General features: G+C 52.8%; 2 protein-coding genes across 4 annotated transcripts in view; one reads left to right on the top strand and one right to left on the bottom strand.

The window, feature by feature from the left end:
- Positions 1-3,394, top strand: part of TCTN1 (tectonic family member 1) — a 14,527-nt gene extending 11,133 nt beyond the window's left edge. The window contains exons 13-15 of the mRNA XM_081122689.1: positions 1,734-1,859; positions 2,272-2,416; positions 3,257-3,394. Of these exons, the coding sequence (XP_080978815.1) occupies positions 1,734-1,859; positions 2,272-2,415 (270 nt within the window). The 3' untranslated portion in view covers position 2,416; positions 3,257-3,394. The remainder of the gene's footprint in view (positions 1-1,733; positions 1,860-2,271; positions 2,417-3,256) is intronic.
- On the bottom strand, positions 1,915-24,093 carry HVCN1 (hydrogen voltage gated channel 1). 3 transcript variants are annotated; one of them, XM_081122690.1, is made up of 8 exons: positions 23,969-24,093; positions 22,517-22,593; positions 18,112-18,151; positions 8,955-9,239; positions 6,710-6,814; positions 5,261-5,492; positions 4,089-4,201; positions 1,915-3,708 (listed from the first exon to the last, which is right to left on the bottom strand). In XM_081122690.1, the coding sequence occupies exons 3-8, from the start codon at positions 18,130-18,132 to the stop codon at positions 3,643-3,645; spliced, it is 822 nt and encodes a 273-aa protein (XP_080978816.1). In that variant the 5' UTR covers positions 18,133-18,151; positions 22,517-22,593; positions 23,969-24,093; the 3' UTR covers positions 1,915-3,642. The 3 variants fall into 3 exon arrangements, with proteins under 3 accessions (XP_080978816.1, XP_080978817.1, XP_080978818.1); XM_081122691.1 differs by lacking the exon at positions 23,969-24,093 and adding an exon at positions 22,988-23,019; XM_081122692.1 differs by lacking the exon at positions 23,969-24,093 and adding an exon at positions 21,078-21,163 and having other exon boundaries at positions 22,517-22,594.

Genomic DNA, 24,093 nt, shown 5'->3' with positions numbered 1-24,093 from the left:
TGGGCCTGTTTCCTCACCTGTGACGTGGGAATGAAGGTTACGGTTCCGATCTCGTGGGACTGTTGAGTTAATGAAGTAACGTTCATGGTGTCTAGCGGTCACTCCATAAACGGCAACCGCTACTGGTCACCATCCTGACCATTCCTACTGTCGCTGTTGGTGTGACAGGAGGCCTCTAGGCCCTGAGACATGAGACGGGTGTGAGGACTGTCTCAAAAAGACTGAGACACCCTCTCACCCCCAGAGCTGTCCCGCCCACTGTTCCCTGGTCTGTGGAGGCGGCCCACGTGCGAGAGCTTTCAGTTCAGAAGTTCCCAAGAGTTTAATGGAAGTTGACATCCTACAAATAGGTTCCTGATCACGTGATTCTTCTGCCCACCTCCCTCTTTTGTCTCAGCGTCAGTGTGGGCTGCCCCGTCACCGAGGCTTGCCCTCCCTGCACCCTCCAGTTGCCCAGCTCTTTCTTGTCACAGTTTCCCCAGGCCTTTCATTATCCGCTGAGCATATTTATAGCACAGGGACCGAGGGGGTGAGGACCAGCTCGCTAGCTCCGATCCCACCCTTCCCACCAGAGGCTGCTCAGCTGCTACGTCTTGGCTCAGCTCTGCCGCCTCAGTGAACCAGGCAAATTGCTTCTGGCTTCTTGGAGATGGGTTAGGACATCCAGTCATTACTTTCTCCTCAGAAGGGAGAACAGGCTGGCAGGAGAGGCGGCAGTGAGGACTTGAGCATTGCCAGGGTCTGTGCTGGTCCAGGGGGCTCAGGGCCTGGGGTGGGTTTTGCGCCAACCTTCCAGGAAACCCAGGGAGCAGCCGTGAGAGCATCTGCTAAGCTCCGTTATACCAGCTGTCTGTTGCCTCTCCTCCTAATAACAGGATGTCCGAGGATCTCCCAGCCTGCAAATGGCTTAAGAGGCAGTTCCAAGCTGAGGATCCCACCAGTGCCTTTTTGGCAAGGCACCAAATTTAGCAGGCCTGCTGGCTTTTCATGCCTTGAAGAAATGTGTTTTTTAAACCTGTTATTGTGGAAATTTTTCAAACCACCTTTCCCTTGGGCTGACCAAGCAAAGGCCCTGGGTCAGAGGCCTCAGGCCCAGCTCCCATGGCGTCCAAACTGAACCGGGCAGCTTGATCATGGCACCGGTGCTCGCGGTTCCGTGGAGAGTTGGCAGTACCTTTGACAACTTACAGGTTCCACCCGTGTACCCCAGTGTAACACCTTCATTGCCAATTGATGAAATCAGATAAATGAAAAGACGGCACTTAAATTTCCTGTAAGTGCATTTTAACGTGATATGCAATGAGGTTCAGTGTCTATTAGTAATACCGTCCCCCCTTTCTCCTCCCACCCAATGCCAGTTCCTCTCCTAAGGTGTCTCTGAGGTCCATGTCAACAGGGAGGGGAAGTTAGCGCAGGCAAGGCCCCAAAGGTTCTACGGATGGGTTTTGGGCTTACAGCTCCCCGGTAACGCTGGCCTCTTTAGAAACAGGAGGACTTGGAGGGAGTGGAAAAACTGAGCTTCAGGTGTTAAACATTTTTGGAGCACTGAGTACTTTAAACTATGTGCTTCCTCTAAGCAGTTTTCATCTGAACCTCGAGAGTCTATTCATTCTCTTGTTCAGAACATTTTGTAACGTGAAACATTTTATAATTAAAACCCTGAGCTGCAGATTAAGTTTGAACCTGAGGTTGTGTAACAGCCAAGCTGATTAATCGTGGCATTTTGTTTGCAGGGTTCTTGCCAGCTGCCGGTGGCTTTGGCTATAGAAGTGAAGTGGACCAAATACGGGTCCTTGCTGAACCCGCAGGCGAAGATCGTCGGTGTCACTGCAAGTCTCCTCTCCTCATCCTTTCCCGAGGTGGGCCTGACTTTAGTTCAGGGTACAGGCGCTAAGACACAAGTCCAGACAAAACTCAAGTGCGGTAGTAAAATTTATTACTTTGTGAAAAAGATTATAATTAAAACCGAAACCATCTGGATTCCTAAAACAGGGTAGCAGTTGCCGTCTTACACTTAGAGCACCTCCAGGGACCATGGTTTATTCACAGGAGTGTTCTTGTTTAGCCTTGATCCCTACAATTCTCAGTGAAAATCGAGTTGTGACTGACACTGATGTGCTAGTTAGGACAGCCTGGTAGAAACTCTCTCATCCACGTGCCTGCCAGACCACGAGCTGACCGGTGGTCGGCGGGGACGAGCCGGAGGGCGTCCCTTCTGTTTTCCTGGCAGCACGCTGGGGGCGAGGCTGCATCACTCTCGCTTTATTACAGGCCGACTCGGGAAGTGAAAGGACAATTCTTATCTCCACCACGGTTACTTTTGTGGATGTGTCTGCACCTGCAGAGGCGGGCTTCAGGGCTCGGCCAAGCATCAACGCCAGGCTGCCCTTCAATTTCTTCTTCCCGTTTGTTTGACGTAAGTCATTAATTAAGGAAACGAGGCTACACCTCTAGAACAGAGTGGGTGCGGGGCCCCTCAGAAACATCCCATTTTATTACGCTTCTAACCCAAACCTGCACACGTCCCCTCCTCACTCATTTCCCTCCTTTTGGAAATTTTATTCTAGTTGGTTTGACTTTAGAATGGGGACCATCCGATCTTGGTCATTCCCAGAGCACTCAACACACAGACCGTGTGTGGAAACCAAGTTGCACCTTTGGGAAGATGGTAAAGAGAACAGACTTTGAAGGAGCACAGGCGTTGGGGGCTTATCCATTTACTCATCCCTGTTTTAATGAGTTACTGTTAAAATAGTCATCGTTTTTAGTTCAGGTTTTCTCTCCTTTTCAGGCCCCATTGAAATGAGTACAAAAATAGCGAACTATTGTATAAGATCATGGAAGGAGAATACAAGGCCTCAGGAGGGGATCTTCCCCCAAATGTCATGTTAATTACAGTGGAGTCTTGGGTCCGACTGGCATTTCTGCACCAGGCACTGCCGCTAGCTAGCTCTCCAGCTGGCGGGCTGGCGTGGGGTGCCACAGAGCGGCTCCAAGCAGCTGAGCCGGAGAGAATGTAGCGGGGGGCCCGGAGGAAGGGGAGCATTTATTTTATACACTAATTGTACAGTAACCGGGAAAGCTGCTGCCAGGGGGCGGAAGCAGGTGGAGCCACCGGCAGCTGTGTGACGCGGAGGAGGGGCTGGGCCCGAGGACACGCTCCCTAAGACGAGCGGGTCAGAACAGCTTGGAGACAGAAGAGGCCTTTCCCGAACGGGCTGCTGGCTAAAGGACCTTCCTTTTTGTTTTCTTCCAGGGCGCTCAAATGAAAGGCTGCCTCAGTATCCAGGCGGAACGTGAAAACTGTACATTTGATGAGATTAAATTTTATATACAGCTAGTCACTGTCCAGCCTCATTGTACATTTTCAAGCAAGAGTAAAGTGTTCAACATGAGAAAACAGCGTTTGATACATTGGTGACCCAGGACGGGTGGGAATGGGACAGGAAGCTCTCAGTCACTCCAAGGCAGAGACAGAGCCTTCCAAAGACCGGCCCTCCAGAACCCATCTGGGTGGGGGCAGGCAAAGGATCACACCAAACCTGTCCTGCAGACAGCCCAGCCCTGGGAGAGGCGGTGGTCATGTCCGCAGGCACGAACCGCGGGGCGAGGTCTTCTCTTTGGAGTGGAGCAGGGGTGCCTCTATTTCCCCTCCCCAAGAAGTCCATGCTGTCTCAGTAGCTTGTTAAGTCTTTCAATTTCTTGTTCCTGTCGTTACAAAAGCAGACAAATATGTGAATTTACCTTCTGAGCCTCACCAGAGATGTGACCAACAATCAGTGAGCCCCAGGTGTAGGGGCCCAACGCTGAAGGAAAGCTCTGGAGCTTGTGGAATTGTTCCACTGAGGGCGACTGCTACAGTCAGATGGGGTCCAATGGACAGTAGCAGTGACAAAAGGGGGGGCACCTGGCGCAGCTCTGGGAAGGGGGCAATGCCTGAGCCGTCTCTGAAAGGGCGAGGGAGACTGGGCCAAGGGGAGGGACGCTCCTGGCTCCGGGCACCACCTGAGCGAAGGCCTGGTGTGAGCAGCGCTGTGCTGAAGGTGGGCCACTGCACACAGGTGACATCCCCGGAAGTGCTTTCTTACCTTCTCAGTGCAGCTGAACTCAAGGTGCTGGATCTTGGTGGCCAACTGTAGATTTATCTGTTTCAACCTCAACAGTTGCCGTTCTGAACGTGTCTTAACCGAGATAATTATGCCTGAAAAATAATTGAGGGTCTTAATGATATTGGTTTCTAATTTAACCACTAGAAAAAAATATCTGTGTTACTTAAAAACGTATACAGTTGGGAAGAGCGGTGACAGACAAGTGGAAATGGATTTCATTTCTGAGCTACTTGGCACCTAGGTGTGAAATGTTTCTCTTCAGTTCCCATGGGCTGAAAAATCCTTAAAAATAATCATTGAGCAGTGAGCCTAAGTTAAGCTCCTTACCACAGAGCTTGCTCACGACAGCACTGCCCAGCAGCCGTGTGCGCAAAAGCACAAAGGTGCTGCCCGGTCGTGTGGCGCCGTGGTTAGAGTCGGCTCGTGCACCGAAGGGTCTCGGGGTCGAGGCCCAGTCAAGGGCGTGTACCTGTGATCCCGCCCTGGTCGGGCATGTGCGGGAGGCACCCAATCAATGTCTCTCTCACATCGACGTTTCCCCCTCTCTCAAATCAATAAAAATAAATCACAGCAGCAACATGGCTTCTCTGAGACAGGACTCCCGTACAAACAGGGTGTGCAAGGCACTGGATTTTTACCTGAAATAAGCAGTATTACCCCAATTGTGAACTCCAGAGCCAAAGGCTACAGCGTGTGAACAGTGTTACCTCCCCAGAAAGTGTAAACTGGTCAATCTGGACAATATTACAGTCCTCAGAGCCTTCATCACACTAACACGTGTTGTGCTTCTCTCGAAGGGGGTGGGATCTAATGTAAATCATTTTTCAGCTTCTTTGCACCCCTTTTGGATGGACCCCCGCAAGGTGGGATAGGGTCTGATAAAATTCTCTTCAGGGATTAGTCTAACCCTTTCCGTAAACATCCAACCACCATGGAAACGGCCTAAAGGAGAAAGGCAGTTCCTCTCAGAGCCTGTCTGGGCGCCGATTCTTAGCCACAGAGGCGGAGGGACGCCAGGTCTGACCGCTTCACGCTCCCCCAGAGGCAGGGGGAGGAGACGGAGATGGAAACCCTGGCCCGTGGCCTCTGTGCCCACCCCGGGCCCGCCCACCCTCCTCTCTGCTCCGCAGCCCGGGAGCCAGGGGACGTACCGTTGATGATCCGGGCCACCCGCCACAGCCGGAGCAGAATGAGCAGCCCAAGAGCCTCGAACTCATGCTCCCGGAACAGGAGGACAATGTCAAGGACGAAGGAGACCACGACGACCACAGAGTCCAGGATCTCGAACTTGTGGTGGAAGAACTCCAAGCGGAAAACGAAGATTTTAAAGAAGACCTCTATCATAAAGAAGGTCAGGATGGCAATGCTCATGTAGTGGAACACCTGAGGGCGAGGGGGCACAGTGAGGGCAGCGCCCCGGCCAGCTGGCCTGAGCGCGCCTGCCAGGCCGCCGGAGACCCACTCGCCCACCGGCCCCGAGCCCGTGCCAGCACCGGGCAGGTAACAGCCGGACGCCCTAGACGGCTCCGCTCTGCTCTCGGAAGGACAGCTGGGCGATGGCAGAACTGAAAACATTCACCATGCCTACTGGCACAGAGATGCTGTACCCAACGGAAACCTTACTTCCTTTAATTTGGTCTTTTCTTTTGATTTTTTTTTTTTCCTTTGACTCAAACTGGCCTCGCCCAGCCACCTGACTCACCCACCTCCCTGTCTTTTGCTTAATCATGAAGCCCTCGGGACAGTGAGGTTCTGGTCAGCATCCAGTAGTGTTAGGAGCAAGGGCCTGGGGCTATGCACTAGTGAGGCCGAGTTTTCAAACTAAAGAAAGCATCTTGGCCTCAGCTCCCAGGAAAGCAGAGGGATCCCACCAAACACATCCTTGCAAAATCAGACAGGACGACACCATGGCGGACATCGGGACCAGATACCATGATCAGCTACCCCCTTCCCTAGCGCCAACCAGTCAGCAGAGACCACGACCCTGACTCCTTTAGTCACCGTGATCAATGACTTTTTCCCTATCAAGTCCATCCCCTGGATGCCACGGGGGAACCAGGTCTTCTGAACAGCAGCTCACCTGCGACCCCCTTAATAAATCCTTACTTTCTTGGCTGCAAACCCTGGTTCGCATCTTATTGGGCTTTGATGTGGGCAACTCGGCCCCACGTCTTGTAGCAAAGCCTTGGACGAATGTCTGGGAGGAACTCGGCCGGAAGCGTGAATCAGGGAGTAAACGGCGTTACATCCCCCGATGGCTCCAGCCTAGGGACCCCATCAGGACGCCTACAGGGGCACTAGCGGGTCTGCCTCTAGGGGGACGGGACAGTATCATTCTCCTGGCCAGACCCCCGCCCCCTTCTGGAATCGGAGACTCGCTCCCCCTCAGAGGTCTAGGACAGCCATCAGGTGAAAGGAGAGTTTCCTGCTTGTAGTAAATGCTGATCTATAACTTAGAAAGGAAGACATTTCCTCTGCCCTAGACTAAAAGCACCAGACTGCCCTCGTGAGCCTCAAGGCGGGTGCTATCCACCCCACTCGGACCCCCTTCAGTGCGGACACCAGATGTGAACCATATCAAAGGGCTGCTGACACTCTACCCGGGCGGCGTAGTTGTTCTTGTCGGGCTGGATGATCTTCAGGTCCAGGATGAGCTCGGCCAGCACCAGGAGGGCGTCCAGGACAACCAGGCAAATGATGATGACCTGCGGACCGAGGGGAGCAGTGAGACACCAGGAGACCTCAATGGAGACCCGCCTTCCATCTCTCAAGGGCTGGTGTGGAAACATCTGGATGAAACCACCAGGGGAAAATGCCAAGGATGCGAGGCTGCCGACCACAGCCCGAGCACCCTGCGGGGAGCCCGACGGGGGCCAGCCCCTCCTCCCGCCGCCTTCCCAGCCTATTCACGGCAGCGCCTGGACCAGGGCATCTGGGGACAGCTCGCTCACTGACCCGCCATCGCTACTTGTCTTTTTCTTCCTTGCGCACTGCTTCCCAGCATCTCTCAGACCAAACTGCTAATTCCTAGATGGCAAAGAAATACCTAATAAAAACGTCTTGGGCCCGGCTGGTGTGGCTCAGTTGGTTGAGCGTCTTCCCAGGCACCAAGAGGTCGCCAGTGTTAGGGGAAATGTCACCTCCTCCAGGTCCTCCTCGGCCTCCCCATCCCAGACAGGTCTCCCCCACCCCGGGGCCTCTCAGATTCCCTTTCTGTTTCCCTGCAGAGGGCTTCTCCGCACTAGTAACCAGTGTCTGCCTAGTGGTTTCTGGAATGGCTGCCTCTGCTGAGCATGGAAGCTCCATGAGTGAGGACAGGGACCTGTCCACCATGCCTACCGCTGACACCCTCCCCACCCCCCCGCCTCGCACACAGGTGCTGAGAAACCACCTCCCAGAAGGGGATGGTCCACAGCTCTCCTTGCAGCTGGAAGGAAGCTGGCTCCTTCCTTCTGCTCCTGAAATTGAGGGTTTGGGATTTCAACCCCAACAACTTAATACCACGTTTCCCTTTCTGTCACAGCCGCAGAGGAAAGCACTGTGCCGGGCTCCCAGGCCTGCATTCTTCCTCTAAGCCACATGAAAGCAAAAAAAAAACCAAAACCCAACAAAATAAAAGTTTTTCCATTTTCCCTGGAACAGAGTCAGTGATGAGAGAGGCAAGGGCTGCTTCTCTGTGCTTCCAGAAGGGACACTGGCTCTTGGTAGGAACTGGATTATTTGGGTCCAGAGTTCCCCCAAATGGCTCCTTTTGGCAACTGGCTGACAAGGGGCTTTGGGGTTCCCCAACGCCCCTGGGCTCTTGCATTCTCCTGGGACTCAGACCTGCCCTGGACACCTGCCTGCCCGCCTGAGGGCTGAGGGGTGGGGCTCAGAGGGCTGGCCAGGCTCCACCTTCGTGCATCCTGCAAAGTCAAAAGATGCTGGGACAGATCCCAAACTCTGTAGAAGGCTTCGACCCTTTGCTATTCTTTGAAGCCCACGTCTCCCTCTCACGTTCTCCCCAAAACCACACCTGGAAGTTGGTGGCGTGTCAAGCCTGGCAGATGCTTTTGGCATCAGCCCACAAAAGAGGAGACCGAGGCCCCCAGGCGCTGAGTCAGTAAGGCACGGGACCCTCTGGGCCCTGATAACTCAGGGCTGGCACACAGTGCTTGCTGAATAACCTCAGGAACGGTTTTTCCCTGCCTCCAATGTTTACCCTTTAATTTACTTTGTGTGTGTGTGGTTAAATTTGCATAACATAAAATGTACCCTGTTAACCACTTTAAACTTGGCATAAAGTTCAGCAGCATTAAGTCTATTCCCAAGGCTGTGGCACCATCGCCACTACGCAGTTCCAGAACATGTGCACCACCCCAGACGGGAGCCCTGTATCCATGACGCAGTCACCGCTCATCCTTCCGTCCCTCCAGCCTGTGACAACCACCGCTCCGCTTTCTGTGTCTATGGATTTGCCTGTTCTGGACATTTCACATAAATGGAATCACACACTACGTGGCCGCCTGTGCCTGGCTTCTCTCACTCAGCATCATGTTCCCAAGGCCATCCGCGTGGTAGCCGGAGTCAGTGCCTCACTCCTGTTCACGGCTGAATAATATTCCATCGCGTGGCTCTATCACATTTTGTTTATCTACTCATCAGATGACGGGCCTTTGGGTCATGACTTAATCCCTGACAACACGGGACCTGCCCTGTGTACCCAGGCGCCTGGCACGTGGTCAGTGCTCGGGGGACACCTGCACAGTGAATGAGGCGGTGGCAGAGCCGCCCCCCACCTGGCCTCGTGACTCTCAGCTGACGGCTCTGCCCCACCCCAGGCGTCGCCGGCCTCTGCCCACCTACCTGAAACCTGTGGGAGCTGAAGAGCTTCCTCAGCGTGGCCCTGAACTCTCGGGGGTGCCTGGGTGCGGAGTCGGGGGCGCCCGCGGGCTCGGCGGCCCTGCCCTCCTCGGCCGAGGCCGGGGCCGGCGGCTGCTCCTCCTGCTCTTCCTCCTCCTCCTCCTCCTCGTTCTCCCACTTCTTGTAGTTGACGTTCCAGGCGTGGTAGTCGTCCCCCACGACCGTGAAGTGCTTCAGGAACCGGCTCATCTTCCTGGCGGGCGCCACCTTGGCCCTGCGGGTGACTGTCTGCGGGGAGGGGACAGAGCGCGGGTGCTCAGGCAGGGCGGCCCCGGAGCCCGTCCAGACGGCTGGCGCCCCGCGTCTCTCTGGCGGGGAGCAGGGCCCCGCCGGGCCCCAGGGGCCAGGACAGTCCCAGAGCTTGAGCACAGAGCCCGTGAGGTCACGGTGGTTTCTCGGGCTACTATTTTTGGAATCCAGATTGTCGGTGGCAGTGAGGCAACAGGAAACACCAGACCCTCCCGGCCTATCACAGCGTTCTGGGTGGCAGCAACCAACGGAACTGGTACTACAGGCCGGTTACCCAGTACCCATCACTGGCCCACGTGTAAGGACCCGAAGAACGCAGCATGGGTCGAAGACATCACAAGCTGAAAACGAGGTGAGAGTTGGAGCGGGGGAGGGGAAAGCCAAAAGTAAAAGTACCCAGTTTCACAGACAAGCGAAGGCCCCTCCCCTCCCCTCTGCTCCATGCCACAGATCAGCCCTTGAAAGGTGAGCAGAAAACATTTTTTTTCTAGGATCGGCTAGTGCTGTTTTAAATACGCGATGGACAGTGGTTTAAAGACCCATGACTTCAAAGCAAAAAGCAAATAATCTTCCCCTCTTTGCCCAGATAATATATTTTTTATAAAGTTCAATAATGAAAACTTTCAGGCATGGATACAAGAATAAGCAATATGGTCGGTGGAGCAGGAGAAGAGAGCCCAAAGCAGACGCAGGTCCCTGTGGAAACCTGGATGGGATGGTGGTGGCAGTCCAGAGAAGCGGGAAAGGCTGGCGAGGTTAGGACAACTAACTGGCTTTTCCAATAGAAAAATAAATAAATGAAAGATCCCTACCTCACACTACACACAGAATAAATTAACTGCCTTTTGGAACAAAACGCAATACTCTATTAGGGAAGACAGCAGAACATACTCAACAACATAACCTTCATAATGTCCAGCATATAATAAAAAATTACTAGACAGAAAATGTGGCCATAACCAGTAAAAAAAAAAAAAAAAAAAAAAAAAAAAGCTTATTAGCTCAAAATAGACAGAGGTAAATGGAATTGGCCAACAAAGATTTGAAAATGGTTATTATAAATACATTCAAGGATTTCAAGAAAACAGGAACTTAATGAGGAACAGAGAGTCTCAACAGAGAAATGGAAACTATAAAAGAGATACAAATGGATACTCTAGAACTGAAAAACACATATGTATAATGAAAAATCACTGGATGAGCTTAACAGCTGATTAAATGCTATAGAAGGAAAGGTGAGTGAATTTAAAGATGAAAGAAGAGAAACTATCCAGCAGAAGTGTGGAGAGAAAAAAGGCTAGGGGTAGGGGGCGAAGAACAGAGCCTTACAGACAATATTAAGTGGTCTACCATCCATGTACCTGGAATACCAGAAGGAGATGAGCGAGATTAGGGCAGAAAAAAATATTTGCAGAAATAATGGCTGGAAAAAAAATCTCCAAATTTGATAGAAAAATATAAACATGTAGATCCAAGAAGCTCAAGGAACACCAGGGAGGGCAAACATACAAAAGAATGGACTGGAAGGAGACACCAACTTCATGATAGTGGTTGCCTCGGCGAGGGTAGGAGGGCTGGAAATGGAGGGAATCAAAAGGCTCTTCCCTCAACTTGGAATGCTCTTCTCCCCATGCCCAGCTTGGCTCCCTCTTTCTCATGCTTGAAGCCTCAGCTGAAAGGTCCCTTCCTCAGAGAGGCCCTCCTTGACCCCTAAAATGTAAATCAGACCCCTTCTTAATTTTATAACCTCTCTATATTCTTTACCTCACCTTTGAGAGCTCTTATCACAGTTTCTGACCAGAAATCTTTTTGTGTGGCTTATTTATTACTTCTCTCTCCACATAAGCATTTAAGCTCCATGAAGGCAGAACCTGTGTCCTCAGTCTCATGTGACACCTGAATTAGAACAGAAGCCCCCCCCGCCCCCGACCCTCTTGGCTGAGGGCACTGGTCCATTTCCCATGTTGGGCTGCGGCTTGTCTCAGGCTGACCCCTCTGTCACTTGGTTCCCAGGGCTGGCCAAGGATAGCTACTGGCCACAATTTCCCCCCTAAACACCTCACCTGGCAGATAGAAACCTCCTGTGCTTACAGTTTGCAGCACGGTGGAGCTTCTGGATGCTTTGCAAAAACCACATTTATATTTTACGGGAGAGGAAATTTTGCCTTCTGAAACCTTGCGACCAGTAAGAGAGCAACTTTTAGTAATCCGGGATGAAAATATTTACAGCACCCAGCAGAGCAGAAAACAACTCTGCTTTTAAGTCAAAATTCTGTCATTTCAGAAGCAGAAAAGTTCCAGAAAAGGGCAACAAAATAGCTCATCATGAAAATGTTGGGGCCTCTAAAATCCACCAGAAATCTTTTTCTGTGCCTGGGCTCTCCGCTCGAGTTCTCCGCACCGAGCCCGGACGGAAGGACTGACTCAGGTGGACACAGGGACTGACTCAGTGAGGAAAGCAGGGGACCAACCGCAAGTGCCTGGCCCTCCATGGTCACGGCTATTATTACTATTCTTCAGCATCGAAAACTCCCATCTCCACTCCTCCAACTTCATCACCGTCCATGGATATTTCACTTCTCTGCTTGCTGGCCCGCGGCCGGCCTCTGCGACCCCCCAGGCTTTTCAGTCACACGCCCTGATGGATTTCCTTTGCTGCTTAAGCTAAACTGAGTTGTTTCTGTCACTTGCAACCCCAAGAATCCAGACCAGTAGAGTCCCCGGCACTGGAAACCCCCCATGCCCATCCCCCCTGTACTATTTCTTGCTGTCCCACTATGTTCTGACCCTACTCTCTCTGGGATCACCTTCAGGTCAAAGCCCACAACGGTGGCTCCCACCTGCTTAACTGTCACACTGTTGACTCCGCTCTTTTTGACGGTCTCACCTGTTGATTTCTCTCCTATCCCTGGCCGCCCTCCTTCGTGTCCTGTACCATGTCCCTGCCCCCACGCCGTCTGAAGTCCTCGAGGACCCTGACCCTGTCCCGGTGCAGGGTGACTCTCCCCCTTCGGCGGTCCCAGCACACCTGTGTTCTCAACGCTGCTCATGTTCAAAGTCTCAGCCAGCGGTCTGGTATCCTGTTTGCTGTGACCCAAAATGAACTGACTTCTTATCTTTCCCCCACATCCACTCCTCCCTCTATGGTCCCCCAGGACACAGCATCGCATCCACCCTGCAGCCCAAGCCCAGAACTAAGAGTCATCCCTGGCTCCTGTCTCTCCCTGGAGCTCACCCGTGTAACCCCTTCAACACCACTCACCCTCCTCCTCCTCCTCTTGTCCGTCTAACCCTCTCTGGCCCACAGGACACCTGCACCAGCCGCCCTACTCGGCCCCCCGCCCCGCATCCTTTCTCCACGCAGCAGCGGCCAGTGTCCCTGCTCTCCCCTACCTGCACCCCCATGCCTGCCAGCTGCTGCCTTCGGGACACAGGCAGAGCTCTCTGGGTCCCCCCAGGCCCTGGTGTCCTCCCGGCCTCCGCCACGCTCCAGCTACACTGAACACCTCTCGGCTCTAGAATAAATCGCGCTGTCTCTTGCTTCCAGAACTTTGCCCAGCCTGTCCCCACCGTCCAGAATACCGTCTGCCTGTCTCACCCTAGTTCCCTTTCAGGCCTTACAGGCGTCTAGTTTACCTCCCCCGGGAGGCCGTCGCGGGCTGAGGGTCCTTCCTCTGCTTCATCACACCACTCACTAGTGAGCACGGTGCCTCTGGCGAGTGCCTGGCTCCTGCCAACTCTGGGGGGGGAGGCCCAGGCTCTTCCTCCCCCAGCCACAGGGAGGGGCTCCGTAAATATCTAAGAGAGGAATTAACAAAAACCCTGCAGGAGCTGTCCCTCGAAGATCATCGAATCACCCACTCCTCTTTGACAGGTGACAGGTTTACCGGAAAAATTACTACTACCTGGGAGAGAGGGAAGGAATGAGAAAAACAGACCGAGGTGGAGAAAACGTGTTCTGATGAATGTCTATTTTTACAGACTCTGAAGCTGCCATCTGCAGGAGAGGAAGAACCTAGTTCACGGTCATCCAACAATCACAGAAAATGGAACTTTTTAAGAAATTCAGCAGAGTCCCGATTCCCAGGGCCCGGTGTCCTTTGTGTCCCCATTTTCCCGTTCCCTCCCAGAGCTCACTTTTGGGGACCCGATGTGCTTATTAATCAAAATCCCCACCCTAAAACTCCAACAAGACACAATAGCAACGACATCGATTATGACTCACACTTAGTGATATTATTTATTATATTAACACAACACTGAGTTCCTTAAAGGTGCTATGTCATTTAAATTCCTAACAACCCACTGAGGTCGAGGACATAATTTTAGGTCTCTGGCGAGGGAGGAGACACATCCAAAGTCCATCCTTGGAAAAACGGCAGAGCCAGGATCTGCCCCCTGGGCTGCGTGACGAGGAGCTCATGTGTCAGGACACACGGGGAGGAAAAGCCAGGCAGCCGGGACTGGGCAGCCGCCTGCTCGGGGGACGCGGCGGGTTGCACTGTGGCGGCTCTGAAATTCGCACCCACCCGGGACCTCGGGACGTGGCCTGGCTTGGAATACAGGCCTTTGCAGATGTAATTAAAAATACTGAGACGAAATCATCCTGGATTTAGGCTGGGCCCTAAATCCGATGACTGGTGTCTTATAAGAAGAGATGACACACAGAGGAGTAGGCCACATACAGTGGGAGGCAGAGCCCTGGCCCGCGTGGCTCAGGGGGCTGGAGCGCCGTCCTGTGCACCGAAAGGCGGCAGGTTCGATGCCCAGTCAGGCTGTGGGTTTGATCTCTGGTTGGGGCCAGTGCGGGAGGCAGCCGATCGATGTTTCTCTTTTTCTCTCTAAAATTGATTTTTTAAAAAAAAATCAACAACTCATACCAAATGGTTACTCCTGGGAAGGGAGTGGGCGTGAACTGGAGAATGGAGAGAGACTCTTGTTTTCCTATTAGCCACTTTTGGAGGAAGAAAGACCCCGCCTGCAGAGAACTGAGTGGGAATGAAGTGTTTGAGGGGGAGGGAAGAAGGGAGGGAAAACGACTCCATCTAGACACATATATGTCCGACAAATACGTAACTAGAATCTCTGGATAAAAAAGCTACCACGACGGGAAAGAACAAAGAGCTCAAGACGTAATTCAAGAAAACTTTCCTGAAACAAAAGACTTAAAAAATTACTCTTTCTGTAGGCCAAAACTGGTAGAAATGGACAATTTCACGTGATTCAGCCTAATATCTACCAGTTTGTTGTTTTAGTTTCTTACACTGAGAACTTGCTCATGTGGAATTTTAAAAAATGAACAAATTAGCATCAGTGGTAAAGTCTTCTCTCCTAGGAAAGCACTGAACCTGGGGTGACCTTGGGGACCTCTGACACACTCCCTTATTTAAGACTCTTCCTCGGCTTCCCACTGCTCTTAAAAATAAAGACCCCGCCTGGCGGGGCGGGGCTCAGTGATTGAGCACCGACCTAGGATCTGGGAGATCACGGTTCGATTCCCGGTCAGGGCGCATGCCCAGGTTGAGGGCTTGAGGCAGCCGATCAATGACTCTCTCATCGTTGATGTTTCTCTCTCTCTGAAATCAATAAAGATATATTTTAAATAAATAAATAAATAAATAAATAAATAAATAAATAAATAAATAAATAAATAAAGAAAGAAAGAAAGAAAGAAAGAAAGAAAGAAGACCCAAGTGCCTCCCAGAGGCTCACACCTATTCTGCAGGCCGTGGCCTCCGCCGCCTATCTGGTCTCACCTTTCGCCACCCTCTCAGCTGGGGCCAGTGTCTCTATTCAGCCCTCTGCACGCCACCAGTTCCTTTAACCACAGGGCCTTTACAACGTCCCCCTGCCTAAAATTCCCGCGCCTCTTCCACCTTGTCACGTTTCTCCCTTTCCCCTCCAGGAGGTGTCCCCCAAGCACCCCAGCTCCTGGAAGCCACGCAGGCACCTCCCCCGCTGCACTCGCACGGGCCCCTCAGCCGCCCGGGCAGCCAGGTCCACCTGCTGGTGTGACTGTCGGAGTCTGTCGCCCCCATCAGGGCAGAGCCCAGGTGGGTCCCTGCTCAGGCGCCGTCCTCTGCAGCTGGTGACTGCAGGTTCCCGCTACACAAGCCTGGAGGGCCCACTGCATCCCTGCATCCCTGCATCCCTGCATCCCGGCGGGAAGGCTCCCAGCAGCAAGCTGCTGACCCCCGCAGGCCCCTGCCCCCCAGCCCCTGGGGATGTGTGTTCTGAGGAATGCCTATTTTTAAAATCAGGGAAGTCTTTAAATAAGCGTAACAGTTTTTCCTTCTCTAGGGTGGGGAGGAAGTTTGAGGTTCACAGAAACAGCCACCGGTGACGGCTGACCAGCTTTTGGGGGAGGGGTTGCCGCTTATGGGCTGAGGGGACAGACTGCGGGCCGCCACCCCCCATCCAGTCCAGCGCTGCAACATTTCTCTCCTTTTCCTGCAGGATCGGGATCCCTCCTGCTAAGAGTCTGCCAAGCCAGCAAGATCACGAGGCTGGGTGGAGGCGATGTGGGAAACAATATCCACGGTAATGGAAATCGTAGTGGTTGCAACTAGAGCACCTGCCATTTCTGAGTTCGGTGCGAAGCCCTTTATAACCCATCGCAAACACTCCACGAAGTGGGGGCCTGAACCTCCATTTACAGGTGAGGAAATGGGGAACAGAGAGGCCAAGCGCCGTGCCCAGGTCACACAGCCAGTGAGAAATAGGGAGTGGGTTTCTGACCCAGGCTGCGTGGCCCAGAGCCCCCTCCTTTTGTTTACAAAAGCACAGAATTAAAACGAAAGCACAGAAAGGGGGGAAAAGTGCAGTTATCCAGCTAGAAATTGAGACCTATCCAGAGTGTGAATGAGTCATCTGGGTGACACCATCCCCCAGTGTCTCAGCGATGCGTCCGGCCAGGGAAAGAACAGGACAAGCAGAGTGCAGGGCACCCAATTTTCCTGCCTCGCAGTCTAACCAGTGGCTCTCAGTCCTGGCTGCACAATGGACCCACACCCTGTCAAGAACCCCAACGCCTGGGCCCCAGACCCCAAGACTGTGATTCAGTCGGTCTAGGGGTGGCCTGGGTGTTGGGATCTTCCATGAGCAACCCAGGTTGAGAACCAGCCCCATGAATGAACCGAGAGTCTCCGGGGACCTTGTGAGAAATAAGCCAAAGGGGTACAAGGCTTTCTAAGCACCCCTGGGTCCCACGCTCCCCAGAGGTGGCCGATGACACGCAGTCATCTGAGGGGAGGAATAGGTCAGCTGATGGGCTGCAAACCCAACCTGTCCTCATGATCAAGTGCACAGCCCCCGGGGGTTAAGTGTCTGCTATAGTTGGGCATCCCGCCAAGTACTGTCCACGCACAGTCTTGGCTCATCCTCGCCGCAGCTCTAGCAGGGAGCCACTGTTCCCGTTTTACAGAAAAGGAAGAGTGAGGCTCAGAGAGGTGGGGAGGGGCAGAGAGGGACTCTGAGGAGGGCAGGTGTCCCCAGCCTGCTGAGCCCCTCAGCAGAGTTGGCTACAGCAAACCAGGTCTGAATCATGGCTAAAAACCCCACCAGTTTCTCCTACAACACAGCTGTTTTCCTCTCGAACACCAGGAGAGCTGGAAAATCACAAAGCTCCTAAAAGCAATCCTATTAAAACAGTTTTTTTAAAAACACAATTAACTCCATAATAATGATAGAAACTTGTTCTTTGGATCAGTTAAGAGGCTTAGTCGCTACAAGTGGCCCGGGCCCAATCTCCCCAGCTCCCCACAATGCCGCTGGGCCAGGTTCTCAAACGGCCTCTGTGTGATGACAAACAGGCTCCCGACCCCAGGAGGTCCCCAGGTGTCCTTGGTTCTGCCTTCCAACCCTCTGCTTCTCCCGCTGTGTCCGTGGCCTCACACCCGCCTCACCCCTGGGACATGTCCCAGAAGCTCCCTGGCTCCATCAGACCCCAACTCACCCGGACCCCACCCCCGGCTTCACCTGCTGGCATTTCCCCAGTGAGCAGACCTTTCCCTAGATCAGTTCCCTTCAGTGTTAACACTGTGAAAACACGACCAAAAGGAAATAAATTCACCACAGTCCCGGCACACCACACTTCCCATCATCTACCCATCCCGTCTGCCTCTCTCTGTCCCTGGTCTAAGTCCTTTACAATTACATCAAAGACTGCAGACAATTCTGCACCCTGTTTTCCCACTAGGTCCAGGCACCAGACCTATTTATACCTTCTCAATGGTGGAGAAAGTTAACAGGGAGTCACTGGTCTCACGATGGCGTTTTTCTGGTTGTTCCTCATTTTTAGCACCTTCATCACCAATTCGAAGACCACATTTTCACACATCTTAACATTTCTGAAATCTGAATGTGTTTTACAATTGACCAGTTTCAGCGCTGTCACGTTATATCACAGTAAATGGCCGCACTGTTTTTTCTTCTTCGTGGTACATAAAATAACGGGGCGTCTATAATCTACGGTGTCTGATGTGCTAAGAAATACGGCGCCAAAATTGTACCTTTTTCCTTTTTATGGGTCATTTCCTTTCCCATAAGTGAGACGACCAGGTTTGATCACAAACATTTTCATGATTCCTGATACACACAGTGAATTATTTTTTTCCAGAACAGCTGTGCGGGTTGACCCATCACAGAACCACCGGCTTGGAGCACTTCCGCTCGCTCTTTTCGATCTGCTTAATTTAATAGGAAACTAAAAATGAAGAAAATACGAGCTATTTCCATTTGCCTTTCTCTGATTAGTAACCATCACTGGAACTCACTGGCATTTTCCCTCAGTCCTGTTAGAAAGGCCAAGCAGTTATCTTCTCAAGGCTGGGAGGTCCCAGAATCAACTTACCTTTTCATCCCACGTAGACATTTTCCTGTCGTCTCCGGATCTGGAAAATAAAAAAAAAAAATTGTCCAGATCTGTCATCCTGCTATCATTTGCCTTCATGTGTGCTTTGTAATACTTCCTTACAAATTTTTTAAAAACTTGATTAACTAAAAATAATAAATAATAAAGCTCAAAGGACGTACATCCTGGGTATGTACCCGAAAGAACTGATACAGCCCGGCCGGCGTGGCTCAGCGGTTGAGCATCAGCCTCTGATCCAAGAGATCGTGGTTTGATTCCCGGTGATCAGGGCACAGGCCCCGGTTGCAGGCTCAATCCCCAGTGGGGGCGTGCAGGGGGCAGCCGACCAATGATTCTCTCATCACTGATGATTCTCTCTCTCTCTCTCTCTCTCCTTCCCTCTCTCTGACATCTAATAAAGATACCTTAAAAAAAAAAAAAAAAAGAATTGATACAGGCACCCAGTCAAATATAGGTACACAAAAATATTCATGGCCAAAAGGTGGAAACCACCCAAGTGTCCATGGACATATAAGTGGATAAACAATGTTATATCCATGCAATAGAATGCCATCCAGCCATAAAAAAAAAAAACTTTTATAATATATATAAACATTGAATCACTGTTATATATCTGAAACTAAAAGAATTTTGTATGCCAATTAGACCTCAATAAAAAATTAATTAAAAAAAAAGAGAAGTACTGACACGTGCTACGATATCAACCAGGCCTCTAAAACATTACGCTAAGTGAAAGAACCAGACACAAAACATCACAGAGGACATGATTCCACTGATATACAATATCCAGAATATGCAAATCTGTAGACACAGAAAGCAGACTGGTGGCTGCCAGGGAGGGGGAGAGGGGGATGGGGAGTGAGAGCTTAATGGGGACGGTATCCTTTTGGGGTGATGATAATCTTCTGGAACTAGCTAGAGTGGAGATTGTACAACACTGTCGATGCACTAAATGCCACTGAACTGTTCACTTTATGATGCTTAATCCTGTTATATGAATTTCGCTCCAGTTTAAAAACCCCAGACGTATAGATTACAGTGTCGTGAGTGCTGTGAAAAGCAGCAAAGAATCTGAAAGTCCATCAACAGGGGTCTGGTTAAGTCAGTTACGGTCATCTGAGCAGTGGGAGACTCTGGTGCTATTACACCTTCCTATATGGATAAGAAAAGATGTAAACACTATAGTAACCTCCCCGCCATCACATTACAAACTAGTGTGTAGAGTATGAGCCCACCTATGTGAAAAAATTACATATGCATTTTTTGAAAAGTTTGCAAGGATAGAGCCAAACTCTTCACAGTGGTTATAGCTGGAGAAAAGGGAGTGACTTGGGGGTGGGAATTTTCCTTCTCTCAGCATCGGGATGGCCTGAACTTTTACAATGACTGTGTGCTACTTCTTAAAGATTATTTTTAACATGGTGACATATTACTTAAAAATTATTTTTAACATGGTGACATATGCATGTAGTAAAAAATTTAAATAACACAAAAAGAAATACTATGACAAGTTTCCTTTCTACCCAATCTTCCCAGAAGCAGCCACTCTCACTAGTTTCCTATGCAGCCTTCACAAGCCCGTAAACATTTATTCTTTTTCTCTTTCCTTTTTCCTTAAACAAATGTGAGCCCAACACTCTGCTCTGAACCTCGCTTATTTCCATTTAAGGTGTGGTTGGCAGAATAAGAGACCCCTGAAGATGCGCACATCCTAATCCCAGTCCTCAGAACCTGTAAAAAGGTCACTTTATGCGGCAAAAGGGACTTTGCAGATGGGATTAAATAAAGGATCCTGAGACACCCCCCACCCCTGCCAGGTGGGCCCAAGGTAATGAGAATCAGACATAGAGGGAGATGTGAACACGGAAGCTGAGGCTGGAGTCAGAGAGAGATCTGAAGGTTTTACGCTACTGGCTTTGAGGATGGAGGGAAGGGGTCATGAGTCAAGGAATGCTGGCAGCCTCTGCAAGCTTGTAAAAGCAATGATATGGACGCTCCTCTAGAGCCTCCAGAAGGAACACAGCCCTGCCAACACCTTGATTTTGGCCCACTGAGACTGATTTCGGACACCTGACTCCCAGAACTCTAAGAAAATATACTTATGTTGTTTTCAGGCATCAAATTGTGGTCATTTGTTACTGCAGTCACAGGAGACTAATATAGTATCTCCAAGTTCTTTCCATATCAGTGTGTTTGAGATCAAGTGCACTGCTTGGAATGAGGGCGCAGGACTTCCCCAGAGGAACGTGTGTAGCCCCACGAGCGATTGACATGTAGGTTGTTTCCCAATCTTCTGCTGCCCCATGTTCCAATGAATAACTCTGCGTACCATGTGCTACTTTTATCATTTAAAAAATTACCAGTTTGAAAAAAAATTCACAAAGACTTAAAAAAAAAAAAAAAAAAGAGTTCTTTCTCTCCCCACAGGACCATGCTAAGGGACCCTCAAAGAGTTTTTTGCTGCTTGGTTGGCAGAGCAGTTTCTGCAACCAGCACATTTTGGCTCTGTGGGTTCCTGTTCTCCCCCTGCTCTCATTAGATGGGCTCAAGTGGAATTATCACCACAGGGTAAAGGAAAGAATATTGGTGCCCTGGAGATTTCCTTCCTTCACAAGACAGGAAACAGAACTAGCACATACATCGAAAAAGACCCAGCTTCAATAATTCAAGCAACAGAAAATTTAAACCTACCATGGCCTCCCCATTAAAACAGACAAAACAAATAAAATGAGAACACCCAATGCTTGGAGGGCTGTAGAAAAACTTGCATACACTGCTGGGGATGATTTTTTTAAACAGCCATCACATGGTACGTAGCATGTGCCTTCAGAATGATCCCATCTTTGACAAGAGTGGTTTGGGAACTATATCTCAAAGACATCCCTTGGTAGCAAAAAACCCACATGCAATTTGTACAAAAATGTTGAAAGTAAAGTTGGTATTACGTCTAGAACCTGGAAACAGCGCACAGGCCGGTTAGGGAAAAGCTCAGGAGGCCACGGGCAGTTAGAAGGAATGGCAATTCTGAGGTCTGTGTAGAAATGTAGAAAGAATGCTGTTAAGCAATGAGAAGTAGAACCCTTCAGGTTGCACACACTGCTTGCAACTGTACAAAATTATCAGAACTTATACCATGTGCCAGGCGTGATGTTGGGTTCTGGGAGATCCAAGGTGAAGGGGCATGAAAAAAACCAGGACCCCGGTAGGCTGATATTTTAGCCAGGAAGACTAATGAGGAACCAAGGAAACACATAAGCAAGGTAACATCATGCAGGGCAGAGCATGGGAAGGAAAACCAGTAATGCATGAGAGCAGGCGAAGTGTGGCTCCCACAGTGGGCTGGTTAGGGCAGGATTCGGAGTCTTTCCCTGAACTGCAGGGAGGTGGCAGGGAAGAGCATTCCCAGGAGGAGCAGGAGCACGTGCAAAGGCCCTGAGACAGCAGAGAACTCAGCATCTCCAAGAAGAGAAGAGTGGCTACGATGGGTAGCGGAGTGAGAGGAGAGTGGCCGGAGACTGGAGACTCAATGCTGAGGACCTGGGGGCTGAGACGGGACCAGCCAAATGCACGCTGAGGGGCAGAACTTGCTGTGGGCCCAGTGTCAGGATGAGGAGAGCAGGTCTGGGAGTGAGAATACCCCCGGCTTCCTCCGCCTTGCCGAACCAGTGGGGAGGAGGGCCTGGGGAATGCAGGGCGGTTCTGGAATTGTGTAAGCTGCAGCCCAAAGGTTTTCAAATGCCTGCTCCCACCAGCCTTTCCTCCAAAGGGTCACAGCAGGGAGAAGTTGCCACCACCCCCGGCCTGGGTCTTACTCAATTAGCTTGGGCTGCTGGGGGGGTTGTCCGGAAACACTGCAGATCTCAGATAGCTCTGCCCGACCTCGGCCTAAAGGTGTCCAGGGCAGAGAAGCGCTCTCAGAGGGGCAGGATGGGGACACCGGGGGTTACAGCTCGGTCCAGGCACTAGACTAAGCCTTCATAGAGACTATCTCGTTTAATCTCAGCAACCCTGAAAGGTAGGCGCCGTGCCTAACCCCAGGGGAAGGAGAAGGAAACTGAGGCTTGGAGAGGTGGAGTCCCATGGCTAAGCCCACAAGCACCCCCTGTGCCCAGAGGAGGTGCTGAGTAAAGGCCTGGGAGTTCCTGGAGGGGCCTGCACCGCTCCCCCCAACTCCTGGGTTTAACCTGGCCCCAACCCACCCTATTTCTCGCACCCCTCACCCAGGTGAGGCATTTGCTGCCCTTGGGGTTCCTTCTGCCGGGAGGGGCAGGCTGGCTCACTGCAGCCCCCTCCCGGGATACTGGTCATTGGCCTCACTCCCTGCAGTCGGGGTGCAGGGCCGGGCAGGGGTGAGGGATGAACGGACTTAGGGGTTCGCACCCACCTGGGTAGAAGTTCTGGCTCTGTCTCCTTTGTGGCCCACGGCAAGGGGTTTGGCCTCTCTGCGCCCCGATTCTGCCCCTGCGGGAGGGAGACAAGGCTGGTACCTCCCCCGCTGCTGCTGCCTGGGTGTGGCCAGGTGAAGGCACCGGACCCAAGCTCCAGGCAAGAGGGTAGTTCTGCCAATGTCCCCGTCTGCGGGGGAGGGGGGGTCACCGAGGACAAGGGGGGCTGCTCTGCCAGGTCCTGCGAGTGTCGTCTCCAGGCGTCCAGTGGACGCCAGGGCCCACCCCTGGGCAAGGCGGGGAGTCCAGGGCGCAAATCACTGCCCGCAGCGCTGGGAAACGCGGGCACCCAGGGCCCCCGGGGACGGGCGGGGGTCCCGCTCTCCTCGGAGGGCTCGGGCCGGGGCGCAGGGAGAAGGGGCTGCGCGCAGAGAGGGGGCGCGTCCCCCCCCCCCCCCGGGAGCTCTTACCCCGCGCTCCGCTCGCCCGCGGCCGCCGCTGCAACTGCGAGCGCGGCTCCGGCCGGCGGCGCCCCGCCCCCCGCGCCCCTCCCGCCCCCCGCGCCCCTCCCGCCCCCCGCGCCCCTCCCGCCCCCTCCCGCCCCCCGCGCCCCTCCCGCCCCCTCCCGCCCCCCGCGCCCCTCCCGCCCCCTCCCGCCCCCCGCGCCCCTCCCGCCCCCTCCCGCCCCCCGCGCCCCTCCCGCCCCCTCCCGCCCCCCGCGCCCCTCCCGCCCCCTCCCGCCCCCCGCGCCCCTCCCGCCCCCTCCCGCCCCCCGCGCCCCCTCGCGCCCCCTCCCGGCCGGCCCTCAGCTCCGTCCCGTCCCCGCCTCGGGCTCCAGCCCGAGTCCCGGGCCCCCTGTCCCGGTTCGTGCCTGTTCGCGCGTCTCCCCAGCTCCCCAGCTTTCTCCAGCCCGCCCCGCAGGCCCGCGGACGCGCAAAAGTCCCGCCCGTCGGGCCAACCGCGAACCCGGAGAATCCCGACCCCGCCGAGCCCGAGGGGAGGAGGGAGACGCTACTTCCTCCGACGGGATGGAGCTGGGGGCGGGTCTCCCCCTTCCCCTCCCCCTCGCCCACCAGGCACACTTGGGCAACAGGGCCTGGCTGCTGGCACCCTCCCACCTCGCACCCGTGGTTGCTTAGGGGTGACCCTGAGTGGCCTTGCTTGTCCCCTGCGCGGTATCTGCTACCTGAGGGGGTGAAGGGTGGGCGGAATGTCCTAAGAGGGTGGCCAGCCTTGAAGCTGTCAGGATGCCCCTGGAGGGGGGCTGAAGCTAGAGATGGAGGTAAAAAGGGGGTGCCCTGCTCCAGGGCTGGTATTGGCAGGAGTGGGGAGCCTTCCTGCCTGCAGGCCTTGCTCAGGCCAACTCCTACTCACCTTCCGGACCCAGCTGTAATGTCCCTGCCCTGTGGGCCCTCCTTTGCCCAGGCTTCCCCACAGTACCCCGTTTATACCTTATTTCACTGCTCACACTGGAATCACTTGTTCCATTAGCCTCCGTCTTCCCAAGAAGGCCGCTTGTCCCAAACTTCCAAGGGCAGAAGCCAGCTATGTTCTCTACACACCTCCCTGCTGGGGT

The sequence above is a fragment of the Miniopterus schreibersii genome (genome assembly GCF_964146895.1).
Source record: "Miniopterus schreibersii genome assembly, chromosome: 20".
In the NCBI taxonomy this organism is placed as follows: Eukaryota; Metazoa; Chordata; class Mammalia; order Chiroptera; family Miniopteridae; genus Miniopterus; species Miniopterus schreibersii.
The sequence above is the reverse complement of the archived record's forward strand: the minus strand, read 5'-3'. Positions and strand labels throughout refer to the sequence as shown.

Coding starts and splice junctions, on each gene's coding strand:
- HVCN1 (XM_081122690.1), bottom strand. CDS start 18,132: ATGTCTACGTGGGATGAAAAG. Junction 9,240..18,111: donor TGTCTACGTGGGATGAAAAG/GTAAGTTGATTC, acceptor CCCTCCCCGCAG/ACAGTCACCCGCAGGGCCAA. Junction 3,709..4,088: donor AGTTCAGCTGCACTGAGAAG/GTAAGAAAGCAC, acceptor TTGTAACGACAG/GAACAAGAAATTGAAAGACT.